General features: G+C 44.7%; 1 protein-coding gene across 4 annotated transcripts in view; it reads left to right on the top strand.

The window, feature by feature from the left end:
• LOC119861248 (gamma-aminobutyric acid receptor subunit gamma-4) overlaps nt 1-21,006 on the top strand; it is a 79,208-nt gene extending 58,202 nt beyond the window's left edge. For 2 of the 4 annotated variants that reach the window (XM_043492272.1, XM_038416114.2), the window contains exons 8-10: nt 1,151-1,303; nt 15,927-16,129; nt 17,250-20,579. In XM_043492272.1, coding sequence (XP_043348207.1) covers nt 1,151-1,303; nt 15,927-16,129; nt 17,250-17,540 — 647 coding nt within the window. In that variant the 3' untranslated portion in view covers nt 17,541-20,579. Of the gene's footprint in view, nt 1-1,150; nt 1,304-15,926; nt 16,130-17,249 lie in introns of all 4 variants that reach the window. The other 2 variants (XM_038416113.2, XM_043492273.1) reach the window with 2 other exon arrangements.
• Nucleotides 21,007-21,634: the final 628 nt, after the last annotated feature.

The following is a 21,634-nucleotide window of genomic DNA, read 5'->3' on the forward strand; positions in this document are numbered from 1 at the left end:
CCCAGAACTGTTTCTGGTTTAAGGGCCAGGAGACCAGCCATCCCAGGCCAAGAAACCGGGGCCAAAGCTCAGGAAGGGGAAGACATGGATCTGGCTGCTGGGCAGGCTCCCTGGGAGAAGCAGATTTTCAGGAGAGATTTGAAGGACAAGAAACTCTTCAGCAGCAGAGCTAGGAATCAGTGATCAGTGTGCTGGTGGGTGGACCAGTATGTAATGATGTCTGCAAATTAGTTGCTGCTTTATGTGTGTGACAAAAGGGGCTAGTATCTGTCAGTAAGCAATATTGACTAAGGAGTAAAATGACGGGCTGACTGAGTTATAAGCCGTACGTCTAATGGCAAAGAGATATTGAATGGATCCCACCTCTCCCATTGTCACTGCAGCCCTGGCTAGGTGTAGCTTCTCCTTGCTTCCTAGACTTCACTATGGTGAGTTGCCTAGGGCTGTGTTTGGATGCACACACACACACAAGGGTGTAGTGTCAAAGCAAAGGAGGAGCGGCAAGTAGATGGCGGTGTTGGGATCCTCTCAGCCTCTTTTGTTAAGGTAGAAATTTTGCATGTAGACGTTCATAGCTGGCCGTGGTGGTGAGAGAGTGAGTTGTGCCTTAAATGACACCAATCAGCCTTAGGTTTTCAGGGCCTGGCTCTTTTGCAAAGCAGTCATTGGCACCTTCAGGCCCTCTATTTGTTCATATTTAAATGGTCAACTATGGAGGCAAGCCACAAACTTGCCATGTGAATTCAAAGGTCTCGTGGGCCTCCAAGCTCAATGTCATGTAGCAAGAAAAAGGCAATATGTTCTTCATGAAGGGGAGTTTGTTCCTCAAAGGGTAGTGAGGAAGCATGGCCTGGTGGTTAAGGCTCTAGCCTGTGATCTAGGAAAAACTGGGTTCTACTCCCTGGTCTGCTGCAGACTTTATGCATGTCCTTGGGCAAGTCACTTTGTGTCTCCAGTTGCCCAATGAGGGTAGTGTTTTTCTACCTTACCAGGGTGTTGTGTAGCTCAATACATTAAAGCTTGTGAGGGGCTCAGACAGTATGGTCCTGCGGGCTGTGTAAGTATGATAGATAATAGGAATAAAAGAGTGATTAACCATCTCCACCTCCTACTATGCTGATTTGTCTGCCTCTTTATGGCCTTTTTCTAGGGGACTATATGGTCATGACGGTTTCCTTTGATCTGAGCAGGCGGATGGGCTATTTTGCCATTCAGACCTATATCCCCTGCATCCTGACTGTAGTTTTGTCCTGGGTTTCCTTCTGGATCAAGAGAGACTCCACACCGGCCAGGACTTCTCTGGGTAAGGCAGACTGTACTGTACCTCCGGCGCCTGTTGTCTCAGAGGTGTGTGCAGCTAGCTGGCAAGGGCCATTTTCCAAAATGTCTAAGTGACTCAACAGGGCTAGTGAAAATTCATAGGACTTAGACTGTCGGGGCATGTGGGTGCAGATCCTCAACGGTATTTAGGCACCTAACTTCCACAGATTTCAATGGGTGCTTAAGTACCTTTGAGGCTCTGGGACTTAGGTACTTTTGAAAATGTTACCCAGCATCCCAGATGCTAGGTCACCTCATTTGCAATGTTCCATCCTTGACACAGGCCCGAGAGAGCTGAGACTGCAGTTCTGGCTAGCGGAGAATCTACAGTGCATCATGGGTCTCTGCACATTAGCCTGAGAGAAGCCCTGGCACTTGTTCTCCTCCAAGCCAGTGACAATGACAGACCAACAGACACACATAGACACAGAGAAGTGTTAGATCACTTTAGCAGGCTGTGCCTGTTGCACCACTCTGTCAGCCATGGCTCGCCTGCTACATGGGTGAGTTATGTATCTAACAGCAACTTCCTGAGAGAAGAGTGCTATCGGGGGGAAGATCTCTTTGGTGCACTTGGTTAGAGCTACGACTTTTTATCCAGTGGGGTGTCAGTCTGACAGTGGGCTCTGGTAAGGGTTTGAGGCTCAGATGCATGCAGGTGTGTGCACACACAAGTGCAAGGCAAGCGGAGAGGTGAGGACCCTCCTCATTGTCTAGGTTTGCTAACCATCTCTGGCAGAGATTGGGTACAAAGCATATTTTGACTCTTTGGTTAGGATCAAGAGTAATCTCCATATATTGTCCCATGATGTCTCCACTATATAGGGATGGTGTCCCTAGCCTCTGTTTGCCAGAACCTGGAATGCGTGACAGGGACTGGATCACTTGATGATTACCTGTTCTGTTCATTCCCTCTGGGGCACCTGGCATTGGCCACTGTCGGCAGATAGGATAATGGGCTAGATGGACCTTTGGTCTGACCCAGTATGGCCGTTCTTATGTTCGTATATATGGGGAGGCAGGGGGTACCACTAGCAAGAGATAGCATTTAGAGCTCTAACAGGTCTTCACCACCTCTAGTTCTTCTGATCCCATTTCCAGGCTCTTAACTCTATTTGCGTTCTGCAGTATGAGGTGCATCTTGTATTCTCTTCCCCTCCCCACACTCACTTTCTTTCACCTGGATTGTTGATAACAGCATCAGGCCTGTGAGATCTCCTCTGACACTGGAGAGACCATCATCATTGCACAGGGCTAGTTGGATGTTCTCACAATCTCTGCAATGCCACCCCCACCCCATAAAAAAAAGCAGGGAGCAGGGTGGGGAGTTTAATGTTGGTTTCAATAGAGGTAGAGATCAATTGCATTCTAAGCATCCGAAGGAATAAATGGCAACAAACAGGGCATTCGGCAGGGCTGGAAAAAGCACTGTTGCACAAAAATACGTTCCAAAGGCAGGTTTCCACAACTGCATTTACTTAAGAGGGGGCTCTCACTGTGGGATGCTGAGCCTCAAGATGTCAAGAGTAATGTATTCTCTCTATAGCCCTGTTGTATTTCATAACAATAATCCCAAATGCATTTAAAGACAGTTAGCTTATATTAGAGAGCCTATGTTACTTTCAGTAGCATTTGAAAAATCTGCTAAGTCATATCCCAGATGCTAATGCAAACACAATAGGAAATATATTAGGTTGAAATCTACCTCCACTTATATCCTGTGCAACCTCAGCAGGGTGGAAGGGATAGAAGGAAGGATAACTTTGGCTTAGCAACGGAGAAGCAGGAGTATGCAGAGTGCCTGCTCCAGCACCCTCTGTACCATGCAACACTCTGGCTGAGTTCACATTATTGACCACGGGAGCTATCTTCAGAGAAAACAATCTCCACATTTGCTTCCTGTGAATAGGCTACAGGATCCCATGTATGAGATATTTGAGCATTTGATCCAACCCCCATTAAAGTCAAAGGAAAGACCTCCATTCACTCACTGGGCTTTGGATTGGGCTCTAACTGCACAGGCCAAATTCATCGAGGGTGTCACTCCATTGATGTCAATGGAGTTACAGGAGTTCAGCCCTTGGTGGACCATAGCTTAACTTGCTCCTACTAGAAATGCACCATTGTTTTCTCCAGGAATTTTACACTCATCACAGGTTTAGCCAAGAATCTCACACTTGGTCCTCCACTTTCAGAGCCTATAGTCTACCAGCCCAGACCCATTTTTGGGCACTAAGGTGTAACCCATCAGCTAGAAAAATTTAATTGCTATATGTTAGGCACATATCATGGATATAGATGCTGGAAGTGGTGCAGCTTTTCTGTGTCACAAAATGTTTAAATGTTATCAGGCATCTAATCCAAAGAAATCAAACTCACAAAAAGGGCCATAACTCATAGAAACAGTCTAATTTTGGCCAAAATTGGCAGAAACTTTCTAAATACAATTCATAATGTAATTATATACTCAAAGTAATACTGTTTTGGGAAATATTTAGCCCACGTGATATATTTTATGTATTTTTCTGTACTACTTTGCCTTCAGTTAAAGCAAAACTCTGTAATCACATGATAGTCTAAGCTTGTTTTTATCATGTAATACATCAAAACATTTGTCATCATTTGTAGAATGGACTGAGTTGAGAAAAGTTTTTCTGTCTGCTATTTTTGTGAAGGTATGCAAATAATAAGGTCCCCTACCCCCTAATTACAAAACATATATTTTTGATGTTATCTGCTTGACTGGAGATGTAAGTCTAAAGCAAACTTAGTACAACTGTAATTATCTTCTCACCATCACTGAATACAATGACAATTTATGTAAACTACTTATATAACAGTAAAAAGAAAAGGAGTACTTGTGGCACCTTAGAGACTAACAAATTTATTAGAGCATAAGCTTTCGTAAGCTACAGCTCACTTCATCGGATGCATTTGGTGAAAAAAACAGAGGAGAGATTTATATACACACACAGAGAGAACATGAAAAAATGGGTTTATCATACACAATGTAAGGAGAGTGATCACTTAAGATAAGCCATCACCAACAGCAGGGGGGGGAAGGAGGAAAACCTTTCATGGTGACAAGCAGGTAGGCTAATTCCAGCAGTTAACAAGAATATCAGAGGAACAGTGGGGGGTGGGGTGGGAGGGAGAAATACCATGGGGAAATAGTTTTACTTTGTGTAATGACTCATCCATTCCCAGTCTCTATTCAAGCCCAAGTTAATTGTATCCAGTTTGCAAATTAATTCCAATTCAGCAATCTCTCGTTGGAGTCTGTTTTTGAAGCTTTTTTGTTGAAGTATAGCCACTCTTAGGTCTGTGATCGAGTGACCAGAGAGATTGAAGTGTTCTCCAACTGGTTTTTGAATGTTATAATTCTTGACGTCTGATTTGTGTCCATTCATTCTTTTACGTAGAGACTGTCCAGTTTGGCCAATGTACATGGCAGAGGGGCATTGCTGGCACATGATGGCATATATCACATTGGTAGATGCGCAGGTGAACGAGCCTCTGATAGCGTAGCTGATGTGATTAGGCTCTATGATGGTATACCCTGAATAGATATGTGGACAGAGTTGGCAACAGGCTTTGTTGCAAGGATAGGTTCCTGGGTTAGTGGTTCTGTTGTGTGGTGTGTGGTTGCTGGTGAGTATTTGCTTCAGATTGGGGGGCTGTCTGTAAGCAAGGACTGGCCTGTCTCCCAAGATCTGAGAGAGCGATGGCTCATCCTTCAGGATAGGTTGTAGATCCTTGATGATGCGTTGGAGAGGTTTTAGTTGGGGGCTGAAGGTGATGGCTAGTGGCGTTCTGTTGTTTTCTTTGTTGGGCCTGTCCTGTAGTAGGTGACTTCTGGGTACTCTTCTGGCTCTGTCAATCTGTTTCTTCACTTCAGCAGGTGGGTATTGTAGTTGTAGGAATGCATGATAGAGATCTTGTAGGTGTTTGTCTCTGTCTGAGGGGTTGGAGCAAATGCGGTTATATCGTAGCGCTTGGCTGTAGACAATGGATCGTGTGGTCTGATCTGGATGAAAGCTAGAGGCATGTAGGTAGGAATAGCGGTCAGTAGGTTTCCGATATAGGGTGGTGTTTATGTGACCATCGCTTATTAGCACCGTAGTGTCCAGGAAGTGGATCTCTTGTGTGGACTGGTCCAGGCTGAGGTTGATGGTGGGATGGAAATTGTTGAAATCATGGTGGAATTCCTCAAGAGCTTCTTTTCCATGGGTCCAGATGATGAAGATGTCATCAATGTAGCGCAAGTAGAGTAGGGGCATTAGGGGACGAGAGCTGAGGAAGCATTGTTCTAAGTCAGCCATAAAAATGTTGGCATACTGTGGGGCCATGCGGGTACCCATCGCAGTGCCGCTGATTTGAAGGTATACATTGTCACCAAATGTGAAATAGTTATGGGTCAGGACAAAGTCACAAAGTTCTGCCACCAGGTTAGCCGTGACAGTATCGGGGATACTGTTCCTGACGGCTTGTAGTCCATCTTTGTGTGGAATGTTGGTGTAGAGGGCTTCTACATCCATAGTGGCTAGGATGGTGTTTTTAGGAAGATCACCAATGGACTGTAGTTTCCTCAGGAAACATTCCTCATGCATTCCTACAACTACAATACCCACCTGCTGAAGTGAAGAAACAGATTGACAGAGCCAGAAGAGTATCCAGAAGTCACCTACTACAGGACAGGCCCAACAAAGAAAACAACAGAACGCCACTAGCCATCACCTTCAGCCCCCAACTAAAACCTCCCCAACGCATCATCAAGGATCTACAACCTATCCTGAAGGACGAGCCATCGCTCTCTCAGATCTTGGGAGACAGACCAGTCCTTGCTTACAGACAGCCCCCCAATCTGAAGCAAATACTCACCAGCAACCACACACCACACAACAGAACCACTAACCCAGGAACCTATCCTTGCAACAAAGCCCGTTGCCAACTCTGTCCACATATCTATTCAGGGGATACCATCATAGGGCCTAATCACATCAGCCACACTATCAGAGGCTCGTTCACCTGCGCATCTACCAATGTGATATATGCCATCATGTGCCAGCAATGCCCCTCTGCCATGTACATTGGCCAAACTGGACAGTCTCTACGTAAAAGAATGAATGGACACAAATCAGACGTCAAGAATTATAACATTCAAAAACCAGTTGGAGAACACTTCAATCTCTCTGGTCACTCGATCACATACCTAAGAGTGGCTATCCTTCAACAAAAAAGCTTCAAAAACAGACTCCAACGAGAGACTGCTGAATTGGAATTAATTTGCAAACTGGATACAATTAACTTAGGCTTGAATAGAGACTGGGAATGGATGAGTCATTACACAAAGTAAAACTATTTCCCCATGGTATTTCTCCCTCCCACCCCACCCCCCACTGTTCCTCTGATATTCTTGTTAACTGCTGGAATTAGCCTACCCGCTTGTCACCATGAAAGGTTTTCCTCCTTCCCCCCCTGCTGTTGGTGATGGCTTATCTTAAGTGATCACTCTCCTTACAGTGTGTATGATAAACCCATTGTTTCATGTTCTCTGTGTGTGTGTGTATATAAATCTCTCCTCTGTTTTTTCCACCAAATGCATCCGATGAAGTGAGCTGTAGCTCACGAAAGCTTATGCTCTAATAAATTTGTTAGTCTCTAAGGTACCACAAGTACTCCTTTTCTTTTTGCGAATACAGACTAACACGGCTGCTACTCTGAAACTTATATAACAGTAATGATTCTTAGTAGAAAGGCTGGAGACTCTCTTGTATGAATATATCATGTGAATAACGAAGTACAATCATGCACTCTTATGTAACCTCTCCATATAACTATAAACTACTGAATGTCTCATCAACACCCCTTTGAGCTATATTAACTCATAAAATAGTCACAGTAATTTGGAGATAGTTGAAACCCTTCTATTCTCCCCTCAGAACCTTTCTGATGTATTTGATACTCTGTTGCTACACTCGTCACTGTCACAGCTGCATGCATCACATAAACCATATCTTCCCTGTAGCATTTGCATCTCCTTGTTGCACAGATACTCTCACAGCCACAATGCACAAAGGTGAGGATGGCGTCTGGAGCAGGTGGCAGCACCGCCATTTTAGGAACAAGTTGTCCCATGCTATCACCCATCTGTTCTTGACAGAGGACATTTGAAGATACTGAACTGTTGCATGATTCCATATGTAGGGCTGACAGTTTGCACATTTCAGATGCTGCCTGAAGGAGGCCATTGTTGGAGGCAGTTTCTCCCTTGTTTTGTTCTTCTTAGCAAACCACATGTAGCACATATTATTCAGAGATGTACTGTGGTAAAAAAACAATCAAGATACCAGTGAGATATAGGCTGCTGACTCTTGAAAAGCTGCAGTTGGCTTGGACTGCAGTTAACTACCTTCAAATCTTGCTAGTGATACTGAGCAAGGACTACTTAATTCAGCGACTGCTGCGTTCTTCATTAACTGTCTGGTTAGGTCAGGGCTATCCATGCCATGAATTCAAAGGCATGGTCCTACTTTGTAAAGCCATCAGCAGGCGGAGACATAGTTACCTTCTACATTGTTGTATCATCTTTCACGTGTGACCATGTCTGAGTGTTTCTTCTCTTTGCTCTCAAAAGTGCTCACACTGTAGGTAATAGGAGCAGGATTATAAAGGGCAGCATGTAGATAGGTTACTGACACACCACTGCTGATATTTCATGCTCGTTCTTGGGATGGGAAAGAAAGGTTTTTGCACAAAGCTGGAGGGGAAATGAGCAGTATTCACATAGAATGCATCTCACTAGCCTTCCTCTGAGCTGACCAACACACAGCTCCAAAACCCAATCATCCAAACTCTGTTACATTTTTACTTTGGTTTTACAAAGTGATGCTGCTGTGAGCAAAACCTGGAATGCCAACAGGCGCAAGAGACGTCCAAAGGCTGCGGTAGCATTTCTGTTCAAAAATACATTTTCAAAGTGCTCTAAAGTTCATAGACAAGTCAGATTGGTGTGGAAATTTGCAGGCTAGGAAAAGGCGTTGGGTATCATTTGGGGTCACGGTCATGGGGTTCCTGAGATTCAGCTCCCTTCCTTTTCCAGCCAGTGAGCTCTGTTTAATTTTAAAATGTTCTCAAATGCAAATGCAGAGCCAAACTGGCTTGAGAGCTGGCATGCCTGATGAGGACCCCGAATAACATCTGGGGTACAAGTTTGGGGATTTTGGATGACTAGAGCCTCCCCTTACCTTTGACCTGTTTTTACAATGGGGCAAATGACCCTGGGCATGCCAGCAGAGTTTTCGGTGGCAGTACAGATCTTGCTGAAGCAGCAGGCCTGCAGTGCTGAGCTGGGGAGTGAACTGAGGAGTGTGCTCAGTACATGCTACCGGCCCACATCGAAGTCAGAGGAATCTAAGAATGTTCAGTCCACATAATAGGTAAACAAAGCCAGAAAATCCCCCCTCAGCTGCCACCCAACCCTGTAGGTTCCTAACTCATTTGGCACCTAAGTTTTTGCTCTAAAAGTTCCCTTGGTGCCTCTGAGCACATGTACACTACCTCAGTCTAGGCATCAGAGCCTAATCTCACACCGAAGCACCAGCACAACTCTCCAACCGGGGCAAATAGGCATTGCCCTGCCTCACTTCCTTGTAGGTCTTGATCTGGTTGGTAGGCATGCTGCAAGCTGCCTAACTCCCCACATGGCAGCTGGGGAAGCAGACAGCCTCCCCGAACCCAAAGCTCTAGGTAACTTTACTCTCCGTGAGGTGGTATCAGGACAGACCAAGGGAGAGGCAGTGCTTCTGCCTGCTATATGGCTGACACAAACAAATCAAAACCACGTGCTTTCACTTAAAGCCAGCACTCTCCCTAGAATACCTTTACTTGAAGTCACTGCTTTGTTTAGTCTCAAGCACATACAAACACAATAGGTTACAGAGCACCCTGAACTGAAAATTACCTGCTAGGAGTTTGGAGTGGTATTCAGGTGGCTGGAGATCTCAACTTGTCCACGAAGCGATCCACTTGGCCCAGACCCACAATTCCCCTCTTATACTCAAAAAGTTACAGAGACATATCAATAAAAAAAGGGGGTTACATTGCTGACTAAACAAAATCAGTCACTGGGCCAAAAGCAGATGTTACAAAACATATCACCAAAAAAAATAATTGTTAATCAAGCAATTTCCAAGCAGTTAATCTGGTAGCCATATTTCCCAATAACAACAGTCCTGAAATATAGCCAGATTTCCTGTTTTTTACAGATGCATACCCCAGCATATCAGAGAGGTGTAGAGTCAAGCCTACTTCATGTGATAGCTGGCATTCCCCCCACTCCCGGCTTGCCTTCGTTATGCTAAGTTCCTGCAAAGGCCTAATAAATGGCTAAATGCAACAAGCAGAATCATTGATAGTCCATCCCAATAATTGGCAATGTCTGGAGGACACCTGGCTGGTTGCTAAAATGTCCTGGTACACCACCAGCCAAACATAAGTGACAAACCCAGTTAAGGCTATTGAAGAATCACTGGTGGGAGCAGAAGGCTGCAGAACTGCAGGAAGCAGCCAACAAGTATGATTCTACGTAAGTCTCCAGTGGCACAGCCCCATCCTTATAGCAGATGATAACCAGCTGCTCTCAGAGAGACAAGATTCTCTCTCGCTGGGCGGAGTACTTTCACAGTGTCCTGAGCCGTCACTCATTGAAGTCATTGACTCACTCCCACAGCATCCTGTCCTGGAAGAGTTGTCTATGGATCCTTCTTTAGATGAAGTTACTAAGGCCATCAAGTAGCTGTCCACCGGCAAATCTCCAACCTGGTATTCCACCTGAAGCATACAAATGTGGAGGTGCCCAACTGATCAGGAAACTCACCACCCCTTCCAAGATTGTATGGGAACAAGACACTGCGTCCCAGGAATATCAGGATGCTTTCATAATCCATTTATAGAAAAGGAAGAGAAGCATCTCTAGCTGTGACAACCATCGTGGAATCTTATTGCTGTCTATAGCATGGAAGATCTTGCACCGGTTGTCCTCAACAGGTTCGTCTCCCACCTAGTGAACTCAGTGCATCCAGAGTCACAGTGTGGCTTTTGTACTGGCTGTGGTACCATGGACATGATTTTTGCATCCCAACAAGTACACAAGAAGGCTGGTGAACAGAACAAGGACTTGTACATGGTGTTTGTTGACCTCACCGAAGCCTTCGACACAGTGAATTGCAAGGGCTTATGTAAACTCCTTCATAAATTTGGTTGCCCAGAGAAGATGATTGATGTCATCCACTCATTTCATGATGGCATGATGGCCAGGGTGATGGGGAGTGTGATGACTATCAGAAGTCTTCCCTATCAATGGCACCAAACAAGGATGCGTAATATCTCCAGTCCTCTTTGTCATTGTCTTCTCAGCCAAGTTCTTGTTCGCATTACAGGTCTTCGACAGAGGCACACATATCCAGTTTAGCTGAGATGGGGGGGGTCTAGTCAATCGACAGTGACTTAGGGCCCACACCAAGGTAATTGAACAGCTATTGAGAGAACTCCAGTTTGCTGACGATTGTGCCCTCATTGCATATGCACTCAAGGACACTCAGCTTATTGTGGACCACTTTGCCTATGGCTCAAAATGCTTCGGTTTCACAATCAGCCTGAAAAAGATGAAGGGCATGTACCAGCCAGCACCAAACCACCAGCATCATGAGCACCATGATCCCAACAACACAATTGACAACACATCCTTCAGCTCGGTCACAAAATTCTGCTACCTGCACACTTTCCAGCAAAGCCATGCTTGGCATCTGGCAAACTCATCCACAGGCTCTGGAGGGAGCATGGAGTCTGCCTCAAAACCAAGATAAAAATTCACCTCACTGTTGTACTCACCTTACACCTGTATGGCTGTGAGACATGGATGGTCTACCAATGCCATGTCAAACAGCTGGAGAGTTTCCACCTTCGCTTCCTAAGCTCCAGCTGCTATATCAAGTGGCAGGACAGGATCCCCAACACTGAAGTCCTTGAGAGGTGCCAGATCCCTGGAATCAAGAACATGCTCATCAGAGCTCAACTTCGCTGGGCGGGACACGTGATCTGCATGGAGGTTTTCCTTACACTGAATAGCTGACTGAGCTCGGGAACATGCTCTAAGGGTCAACCCATCCTCAAATAGAAAGACACCTTGAAGGCTAACCTCAAAGCATGCAAGGTAGATATTAGAACCTGGGAACTCTTGCACTGGACAGATCCAGATGGAGAGGTCTGTGCCATGAGGAGTGGCATGTGAGGTCTCTGCAGGAGAAGAGAGTACATCATAAGGCCAACAGCTCAAACCCTCCCCCCAACAATGACTGCATTTACAAGACATGCAACCACATTTGCAAATTCATGATTGAACTCACTTCCCATGTGAGAAGCCCTAAAAACAAATAAACCCAGAACTCAAGTCAACGCTAGCTGAACCCTCATCCATCGAAGCAATGGGAGATTCCAGGAGGACCTCATGATTTGACATTATGACTTTTTATGAGATCAGAGAGGTCTACCTCACTGCTTCATAGCCTACTAGTCACAAACTGCTTTTCTTGTGTGCCATTCTCTCTTGCCATATGCAAACTTTCTGCAGTTTCAGATGGGGTCACAGGAAATGTTGCAATGTTCACAAGTAACTGTCTGGTGTATGGGCTTGTTCCAGGTTCAATGCTAAAAGGATTTGTCATTCTTTCAGTCACAACTTTTAATAACATCTTGGACAGCAATTTCATCAGCCATCGTGCTTTTTGATAGCTTCTTTGTGGAGATCCGTTGCTGAAGGCTGAATTCCACACATTTGTCATAGCTGTTACAGCTGCCTTAAAATGTGCAGTCAGCTAATATTTGGTCAGAGCCTTACCTTTTGTGCAAAGAGGCTGATTATTCCAACAGTCCTTTTTGAGATGTTGCCTGATGGCCAAGTCATGCCATACACCCCTGAAGGGTCTGGCAGTCCAGTATACTGCTCCCTATGAACTAGAGCATGATATATTTCTGGCTTCTGCTTCATTTACATAATCCCATCTAGCATGACCACACTAGAAGTCAATTGGAATCATTTCTGCAAATGTCTCAAGCTCCATGGACTTATCATCATCTCTCTTTGCTACAATATAATCCATCAGTAGTTGGGAGAAATCTGTTACATAGTCTTCCCAGAACAGAAATGTATCTCAACAGATTTTTCCTTGGGTAACACAAGTGTCCATGAGCTGGTGGAGTGATTGGGCACTGCTTTTGAAGTCTGCCAGGGCATTCTGTGTTTCCACTCTCTTTTCTCTGTGTTCCATCTCCCCATCTTCACATGCTTCAATGCATGTTTGAGCTTTCTACAAGATGCATCTCTTCTCATCATCTGGGAGAACATCATTGCTCATGGAATCACCAAGTACCATCCATTTCAAGCGATTCATTGCCTCATTCATAAGTTTGTGGATTCTAACACCACAGTTATATCTTTCCCTCTTAGAGCATGGCTGATGATGGAAGCACCATAGATTTTGGCTTCCACAAGGATGTCTTCAAACCCACTTTCCTGCATCACACTGCCCATATATCACCCATGAAATTCATTGCATGATGCATGACTCCCATCTCAAGGTGATGAGTGTCAAATTTGTTTTGATTCCTCCATTTAATCAACTGTGCTTTGCAGTAGGTTGTATCATTGTACATTACATAGGTCCAGTGTTGGCCCAGAGAGTGGAACATGACCTGAAAATATTTCATATTGCAATACGCTTTATTAACATCAGTTGCCAGTGCAGTAATCATTGGAAATTAACCCATACTCATAAAACATGAAGTAGCAGACAGAAAAACTTTTTCTCAGATCACTCCATTATACAGATAATGACAAATATTTTAATGTATTACATGGTACAAATGAGCTCTGACTATCGTGTGACTACAGACTTTTGCTTTGACTGAAGGCAAAAAAATGTGGGAAAATGCATAAAATATATTGTCGGGGTTAAATATTTCCCAAACAGTACTATTTTGAGTACATAGTCACATTAGGAATTATATTTAGAAGGTTGCTGACAATTGTGGTTAAAATTATACTGTGTTACTTCAAGTTATGGCCCTTTTTGTGATTTTATGATTTTTTCAGATTGGATGCCCAATAGTGTTTAAACATTACATGGTATAGAAAAACTGCACCACTTCCAGCATCTATATCCACCCTGGTGATAACTATCAGATATGTGCCTACCATGTGATAGCAATTCAATTTTTCCAGCTGATGTGTCATCTTAACTCATTAAAAAGACCCCTCTATAAATCTGACTGGTAGACTACTGGTTACTTATTGTTCCCCCCTCATTAGCACAGCTCCCCCTCGGGTTCTGGTCTTGGGAGTTTTGCAGCCATGTCTACGTCATGGAATTAAACAGAGCCAAATTCTCCACTCAGTTACAGACTGACTTTGGTGGAGTTGTGCTGGTGACTTGGTATCACACACATAGACCAGTTCTACCTCCATTGAGTATTGTCACTGACCTCAACAGGAGCAGGGCTGGGCTCAGACACTACACAGACCATACAGGGGACACTCGGAGGCATTTTCTGTGGCCAATGCTTTAGAACTGCTGAAAACATTACAAAGTCCCTGGCATTGGGAAGTACGTTGGACTATACCATACAAATCAGGTGGCAGTGAGACAGCCTCACGAGCCTTGTGTGATCCACCCACTAGTGTAGGATATCCACTTGGGGCTGGACATTGTGATTCCCCTCTCAAGGAGACATACTCACACTAGCTTGATGACACTTAACACCCTAAACTAGTAGTGGAGTCGCGGTAGCAAAGACAGTGGCTCGGGCTAGCCACTTGAGTATGTACACACAGGGTCTGGATAGGTTTGTACCAGGGTAGTTAGCCCTTCCTGCCACTCCCCGTGCTATCGCAGTTACTCTGCTATTTTTAGCATGCTAGCTTGATGAGAGCTAGTGCAGGTATGTCTCCTCTAGCTGGGACCCACCCACCCCCACACACACCCCCGCCAGCTCCAAGTGCAGATGTACCCTTCAAGTCACAGATACGCAGTGATAGAAGCCAAGGCTATGATTCCATAGGGAGACTCTGCTAACATCCCAGACAATGAAAAGCCAAGACACCAGAACCCCAAAGATGGATTCTCCTTGGGTTACCTTGTCACCTGTGTGTTACCAGTTTTCATGCACAATCTAAAAGCAGACTCTTTGACTTGTGTCTCTTTGAAACGTTTGCTGTTTACGGTCCACCTTCTTATACAAACCCTGCCACACTGCCTGTGGTGATATTATTGTAATGATTTAGATGGTCCTGTAGGTGGGTATGGCACTTTACAGACAAAAAATTAGACAAAGTCTTTGCCCAGAGAAATTTATAATCTAATTTGCACAGATAACCTAATGAGTAAAGGCCTGGCGAGCATGTGGGGTACTGAAGAGGGTTGGGGGGGGGGAATGTCACAGTGAGGGGAGAGAGTAGGACAAGAATTATCATATGGCTTTTGTATGCTGTCCCCTGCTCCCTGGAACTTTCCAGAACACGTCCAGACAGGACAATGTGTGTAAATGCATACCTATAGCTCACACAGCTGGAAACTGCTACCGCTCTTCCTAGCACAGACCAAGAGCATGTAGGAAAGGAGCACAACCTGCCCTAGAACTCTTTCCTCCACAATTAGAGCACTCTCCAAATGTTGGGTTCTAGATTTAGAATAGAATTGGATATTTTTGCGCCTTGAGCTCCATTTGTCTCTGGTGAAACGAGTTCTGGGCAGCCGCACAATTTGCAAAGATGTTATTCTTTGTACGGCATTACAGGCAAATCAACAAGACAGAACCCTGGGCTTGGGAGCTTTTGCACATAACTCTGCAAGGGATAGAGGTAGGGCATTGTGGAAAGGATAACAAGAGCTGCTTTTGTTGCTTGTGTGTCTTGTTCATGCTTCTGTGTGCGCTTTGAAAAGGAGCCACTGGTGTGGGGTGGTCTTGGGTGAGCCACTTAGAGTGTGAGTTTGAGAGTTGTGGAGCACTGCAGCTCCTATTTGAGGCTCAGCACTTTGGAAAATCTGGCCCTAGGTATCTCAAGCCAGAGGCACCCCAAATCAGTCAACCCTCTTGGAAATCTTGGCCCTAGCTTTTAATGACAGAAATTTGGAATGTTGTTAAGTCCCTGGATCAGGTTGGCCCCATCTCTTACACCTTCCTTCTACGTATAAACTGAGCATGTTTGTCATAGGAATCCCAGTAGGCACAGAACCCTACAGAGCGTTTTTGCAGCATCTCTTTTCAGAATAGAATTACACTTCAGGTGAACACACTCCCCTGCCCAGCCCTTCCACTGTCCCCACAACAGAACTGTTATACAGTAATAGAACAGCTCGCTCACCTCCTCACCAGCCAGTCAGGATTTCCTGGCTCCCTTTGGAGAGTCAGGGAAAGAGGAGAGCTGGAACCACTGGGGAATCCTGTGCTGATGGCATAGGGAGGAAGGGGATGACCGGTAATGTTATACGTAAGCAACTGGCTCCTCTCCTTGGCTTTACTACTTCTGACAGTGCTCTGTGCCCTTGTAGGCATCACCACAGTGCTCACCATGACTACCTTGAGTACCATCTCCCGCAAGCACCTCCCGAGGGTCTCCTACATCACTGCCATGGATCTCTTTGTGTCGGTGTGCTTCATCTTCGTCTTTGCAGCTCTCATGGAGTACGCCACACTCAACTACTTGGTGGGAAACAAGAAACCACCGGAGAACAACAGCAAGAAACCCAGACTGGTAGGCAGGGGCAAGGTAGAGGGAGGGGATAGGGAGCTAGCTCTGCTATATCCCAAAGCCACGGCAGTGTGGCAGTACTTAGGAATGTTACCATCCTGTCTGCACAGGGAACCGCTGTGCTCTTTGGCTCCTGGCCAGTAGCATATTGTATTCACAAGGCAGAATGGTGCAAAATCCTGTTCTCATGCTATGTTGTTATGGGGTGCCACTCCAGAGAGTGCCGAAGGGAGAGACTCACAGCAATATACTGGGAGGGAGTGGGGCTCTGGAGACCAGGCAAGGCAGAGGGACAGGCAGTAACACCCCAAAGGGGTGTGATGTTGCAAGAGGCCAACTTTAGAGACTGTAGGCATCAGAGGGGCTGGCGGGCCCCTGGAGGGGGGGATGCTTGAAGAGGCAGAACTCTAGGAACAAGGAGCATCTGGGGGCATGGCAGTGCCCTTCAGAGTACATAAGGAGAGTTGCTGAGTATGGACATATTAAATCTAGCCATTGTACTCACGCCTTTCAGTGGGCTTTGCTTAAGTTCACAGTGGGTGCCATCAACACACCAACCAGTCCTGCATATCTGACCTTAAACAGGGCTTTACCCCCAAGTTCCTAGGTGGCATGAGGCTGAAAACCTGAATTCTGGATCTCCCCTGCAAGCCCTGACCCTGCTCTGATGGAGAGGAGCTATGCTGCTGAGCTGAAGACATATTTCCTCTCCAAGAGTGAGCTCTTATAATCTCTGCACTGCCCTCGCTTTCCTCCCGTGGTGAATGTGAAAACACGATGGCAATCAGAGAACATGTCTGGGCAGCATCCTGCACTCCTAGACCGCATCCGGGCTCAGTGGGAACATGACAGGCTGAGAAAACCATCTGCTGTGTGGGGCATGGAATGTCAGAGACAGCACTGGGGGATTAGCACTCTCAGGTCTTCTCTGCCGAGACCTGTGCCCAGGATATGCCAGGGAACTGAATTACAGTCAGACAGGAAGATGGAAAAGCAGAGCTCTCTAGTATCCCTGTGCACTGAGTACATCCAGGAGATGAAAGGAGACTGACTGGGTCTGTTGTCTGGGTGAATGAGGGTTCATCTTTACTTTAACTCTAACCCATTCTCCTCCTTGTTCTAGCCACCGGCCAATGCCCACATGATGCCCTCCTTCACCACCATCAACATCAACAACCTCATGCACTGGCCTCCTGAGGTCGAGGAGGAGGAGGAGGAGCCAGGCGCCCCTTGCCTAGAAGGGAAGGAATGTGAGAGGTTTTTTTGCTGCATCGAGGACTGTCAGACAGGGATGTGGCGGGAGGGCCGCATCCGCATTCACATCTCCCGCCTGGACTCCTACTCCCGGGTTTTCTTCCCCACAGCCTTCCTGCTCTTCAACATCGTGTACTGGATTGCCTATCTCTATCTCTAGCTGTTCCCCAACCTGTGCTGAAATAAACCAGAGGCCAACAAGATTTGCACAAAAGGAAAAAGGGAAACAGTGTGGCTTCTCATTTCAGTCATTTATTGTTTTCACACTTGCCCAACCTTATCCCCTTCCCGCCCTTCTGAGTAGAACCAGTTGGGGAAAAAATTCATGGCCAAACTCTTTGATAAAAACCAGGTTGTCAACACATGGGAAATTTTCTTGTGAAAATTTCTGGTTTTCTGCAAAACTACAAACCTAAATGCTTTCTCCATTTCCAATGAAACCCCAATAATTCCACAGAAAGTGCTTACAAAGGTGATTTTTTTCATTTTGGCAGGAAATCAAATAAATTTCTCAACCAACTCTACTCCTGAGTCAGCTTCTGTTGATATAGACCCTGGTGTAGGGCCATGGAAAAGTCCACAAAGACTGGAGGTGGAGGAGGAGAAAATGGCTACATCCTCCCCTCCATCAGGAACAAGTGTTGTCCAAAATGTGGATGGTACTTGCCAGAAAGGGTGCATGGCCATAGACCGGGGATGGACCAGTGCATTCCCCAGCAGCCTCTACCAGCAGGGCTGCTATGGGACTCTCATTGAAGCTCACAGTTGTCCCCTGCTGTAGCAGATGGCACCAAGACACAGCAGCATGGACTTTCCCTGACACTGGTCAGTCTATGAAGCTATGCATTTGTAAAGTTTTAAATAAGTCTGTGAAGATCCATCTACTCTACAAATACAACCCTATAAAGGACCAGTTACATCATGGTTGTATTCTGTAGTGTAGATGTATATTGCTTTCAGTTACAACACTGAATACAGTGTTGTAACTGAAATAATATATTTTAAAATGTAGAAAAACATCCAAAATATTTATATTAAATTTAAATTGGTATTCTGTTATTGTTTAGCAGTGAGATTAAAACTGTGATTAATTGCAACTGTTTATCTAATATAATTAATTTGTTTTGTGTTAATCACTTGTGTTAATTGTGATTAGGTGAGAGCCCTACCCCAACATTGTTTTATTTGTAGTGTAGACAGGGTCTGACTTTTTTTAGTTCTGCTTCAGGGGAAGAAAGTGTGATCCCAGTTCTATTGCCCTCCATCAGTGGGTACTATCTGACTCCACAAATCATCCTATTGGAACCACTGGGGCTTCTCATGGACTGAGGTATTATTCAACCTGAGTAAAGGTGGCAGAATCAGGCCCTGCTGAATTTAAAATAACAAACATGCAAGGTCCTTTTGGGGGCCCTTGCAGCTCAAACAGATCTATTTTTAAATGTTTAGGATTCAGAAAGAAAATTTAAACTGGAAGATTTAGGAGAAAGTCATGGCTCCACCTACTCTCTGACACTCCCCACCCCTTTTCTGATGAGTGGCTCCCAGAAGGGGGCGGAGCAACTCAATAACATCTGCAAGTGCTAGGTCTGCTATGTTGATTAGCTCTTAGCCAGGTCAAGCATGGGGAGGTAGGTGTTTCCTTGCTCACATACTATCACAGAACTTGTGTGGCCATATAACTTGGGGAGGGAACCAATCCTTCCTTGGTGAGGGTTGGGGAAATATGCCATTCAGTGCTAAGCAGGAAGAGTCTACATCTGTAGCAGAAAAACACGGAGCCGGATCCTCCACTGGAGTAAATTGTTGCTGCCCCATATATACCAGCTGAGCACCCGTCCCACAATGCTGTTTGCTGAAAGTGATTTCCCATTCATATTTACTTACTGTGTAAATTAAAAAAAATCTTTTACAAAGAGCATGTTTTAGAAATAACTGTCACTTTAAAGGCTTGTCCCAAGAAGAGAGACAACATCTGCAGGGAGTGTAGCTGAGAATGGCTGATTTACTGGACAGCTAATAGGGCCATGAGGGATATGTATTCTTAGAGAGCAAATCTGATCTGGTTTAAAGATGGATTTTGACACTGTTGAATGTGATCTGAATAATGATGTGTCATGTTTAATTAATTTATAAATATACCCTTACCTTGCTTCCAGGGGGACTCAAAGAGAGCCTAATTAAGGCTACAATAGTACAACACTTGGCTAAGTATAACCTAATAGGGTCAAACCTGCACAGCTTCTAGAAGGGAAAATTATGCCTGTCTAACCTGTTAGAGTTCTTTGAAATGCTGAATAAATCAAGAGATAAAGGTTTCCCAGCAGACATAATTTACTTAGATTTTTCCAATGGCTTTTGAGAAGATGGAGCAGAATTATTGAGGGTGGTACAAGGCAGGTTCTAATTAGAAGAAATTAATGTAGGAAAAGGAAGTCTAAGAAATGGATAAAAATAGCTTCCTGACAATGAAGTCTATTGGGCTGTGGAACTGTCTCCTGAGCGAATGGGGGTGAAGTCTCACTTGACATAGTAAAACCAGCAGTGTAGTCGAGGGTAAACTTGGGTAACCCACATTTGCCCACTTCTCATTTGGGGAATATGGAGTTTAGGTTAGGTTAGTTCACCCACTTCTTTTTTTACCGCTACACCACTGAATAAAACGTGATTGGACGTGGAAACATAATATACTGTATGAATCAACCAGTAGAAACTATGGGCAGGTTTAAACATGATGGAAGACAAAGGTAATGTACAACAGCAAAGACAGTGAAAACTCCTCAGATACAGCCCTGCATTTGGAACATTATGCACTCTTCTAAGGAAACCGATTTAGGAGGTTGTCAGGGAAAATATGATTATCCAGTAAGCAGCAGCACTTAGCAAGATAGATGGCTGGGTATATTATAAAAGAGAATAGAATTCCCCCACCCATCACCACCACCACCACACACACACACACACACACACACACACACCACCCCTCTGCTAATATAACAATGGGAAAAGTCAGTGCTGAGTGAGTAGGCACAGGTGTCATGGGAATTTTATCCATTTACACTTGGGTCCATGATGGTATATACTGATCTAGGGGCTGAGGATGTTAGGGAGGTTCCCAAACCTGAGCCATCTTTTGTAGGTGACAAATCTGAGGAATTGTCACAGATTAAAATGTCACTAGAGTAGGTTTTGGAATTAATTGAGAAACTTAACAGTAACAAGTCACCGGGACCAGATGGCATTCACCCAAGAGTTCTGAAAGAACGCAAATGTGAAATTGCAGAACTATTAACTATGGTTTGTAACCTGTCCTTTAAAACAGCTACTGTACCCAGTGACTGGAAGATAGCTAATGTAACGCCAATATTTATGAAGGGCTCTAGAGGTGGTCCTGGCAATTACAGACCAGTAAGTCTAACGTCAGTACTGGGCAAATTAGTTGAAACAATAGTAAAGAATAAAATTGTCAGACACATAGAAAAACATAAACTGTTGCGCAAAAGACAGCATGGTTTCTGTAAAGGGAGATCATGTCTTACTAATCTATTAGAGTTCTTTGAGGGGGTCAACAAATGTGGACAAGGGGGATCCAGTGGACATAGTGTACTTAGATTTCCAGAAAGCCTTTGACAAGGTCCCTCACCAAAGGCTCTTACATAAATTAAGTTCTCATGGGATAAGAGGGAAGATCCTTTCATGGATTGAGAACTGGTTAAAAGACAGGGAACAAAGGGTAGGAATAAATGGTAAATTTTCAGAATGGAGAGGGGTAACTAGTGATGTTCCCCAAGGGTCAGTCCTAAGACCAATCCTCTTCAACTTATTCATAAATGATCTGGAGAAAGGGGTAAACAGTGAGGTGGCAAAGTTTGCAGATGATACTAAACTGCTCAAGATAGTTAAGACCAAAGCAGACTGTGAAGAATTTCAAAAAGATCTCACAAAATTAAGTGATTGGGCAACAAAATGGCTAATGAAATTTAATGTGGATAAATATAAAGTAATGCACATTGGAAAAAATAACCCCAATTATACATACAATATGATGGGGGCTAATTTAGCTACAACTAATCAGGAGAAAAATCTTGGTGTCATCGTGGATAGTTCTCTGAAGACATCCACGCAGTGTGCAGCAGCAGTCAAAAAAGCAAATGGGATGTTAGGAATCATTAAAAAAGGGATAGAGAAGAAGATGGAGAATATCTTATTGCCCTTATATAAATCCATGGTACGCTTACATCTTGAATACTGCAT

Source organism: Dermochelys coriacea, chromosome 9 (assembly GCF_009764565.3).
Source record: "Dermochelys coriacea isolate rDerCor1 chromosome 9, rDerCor1.pri.v4, whole genome shotgun sequence".
NCBI classification, from domain to species: Eukaryota; Metazoa; Chordata; order Testudines; family Dermochelyidae; genus Dermochelys; species Dermochelys coriacea.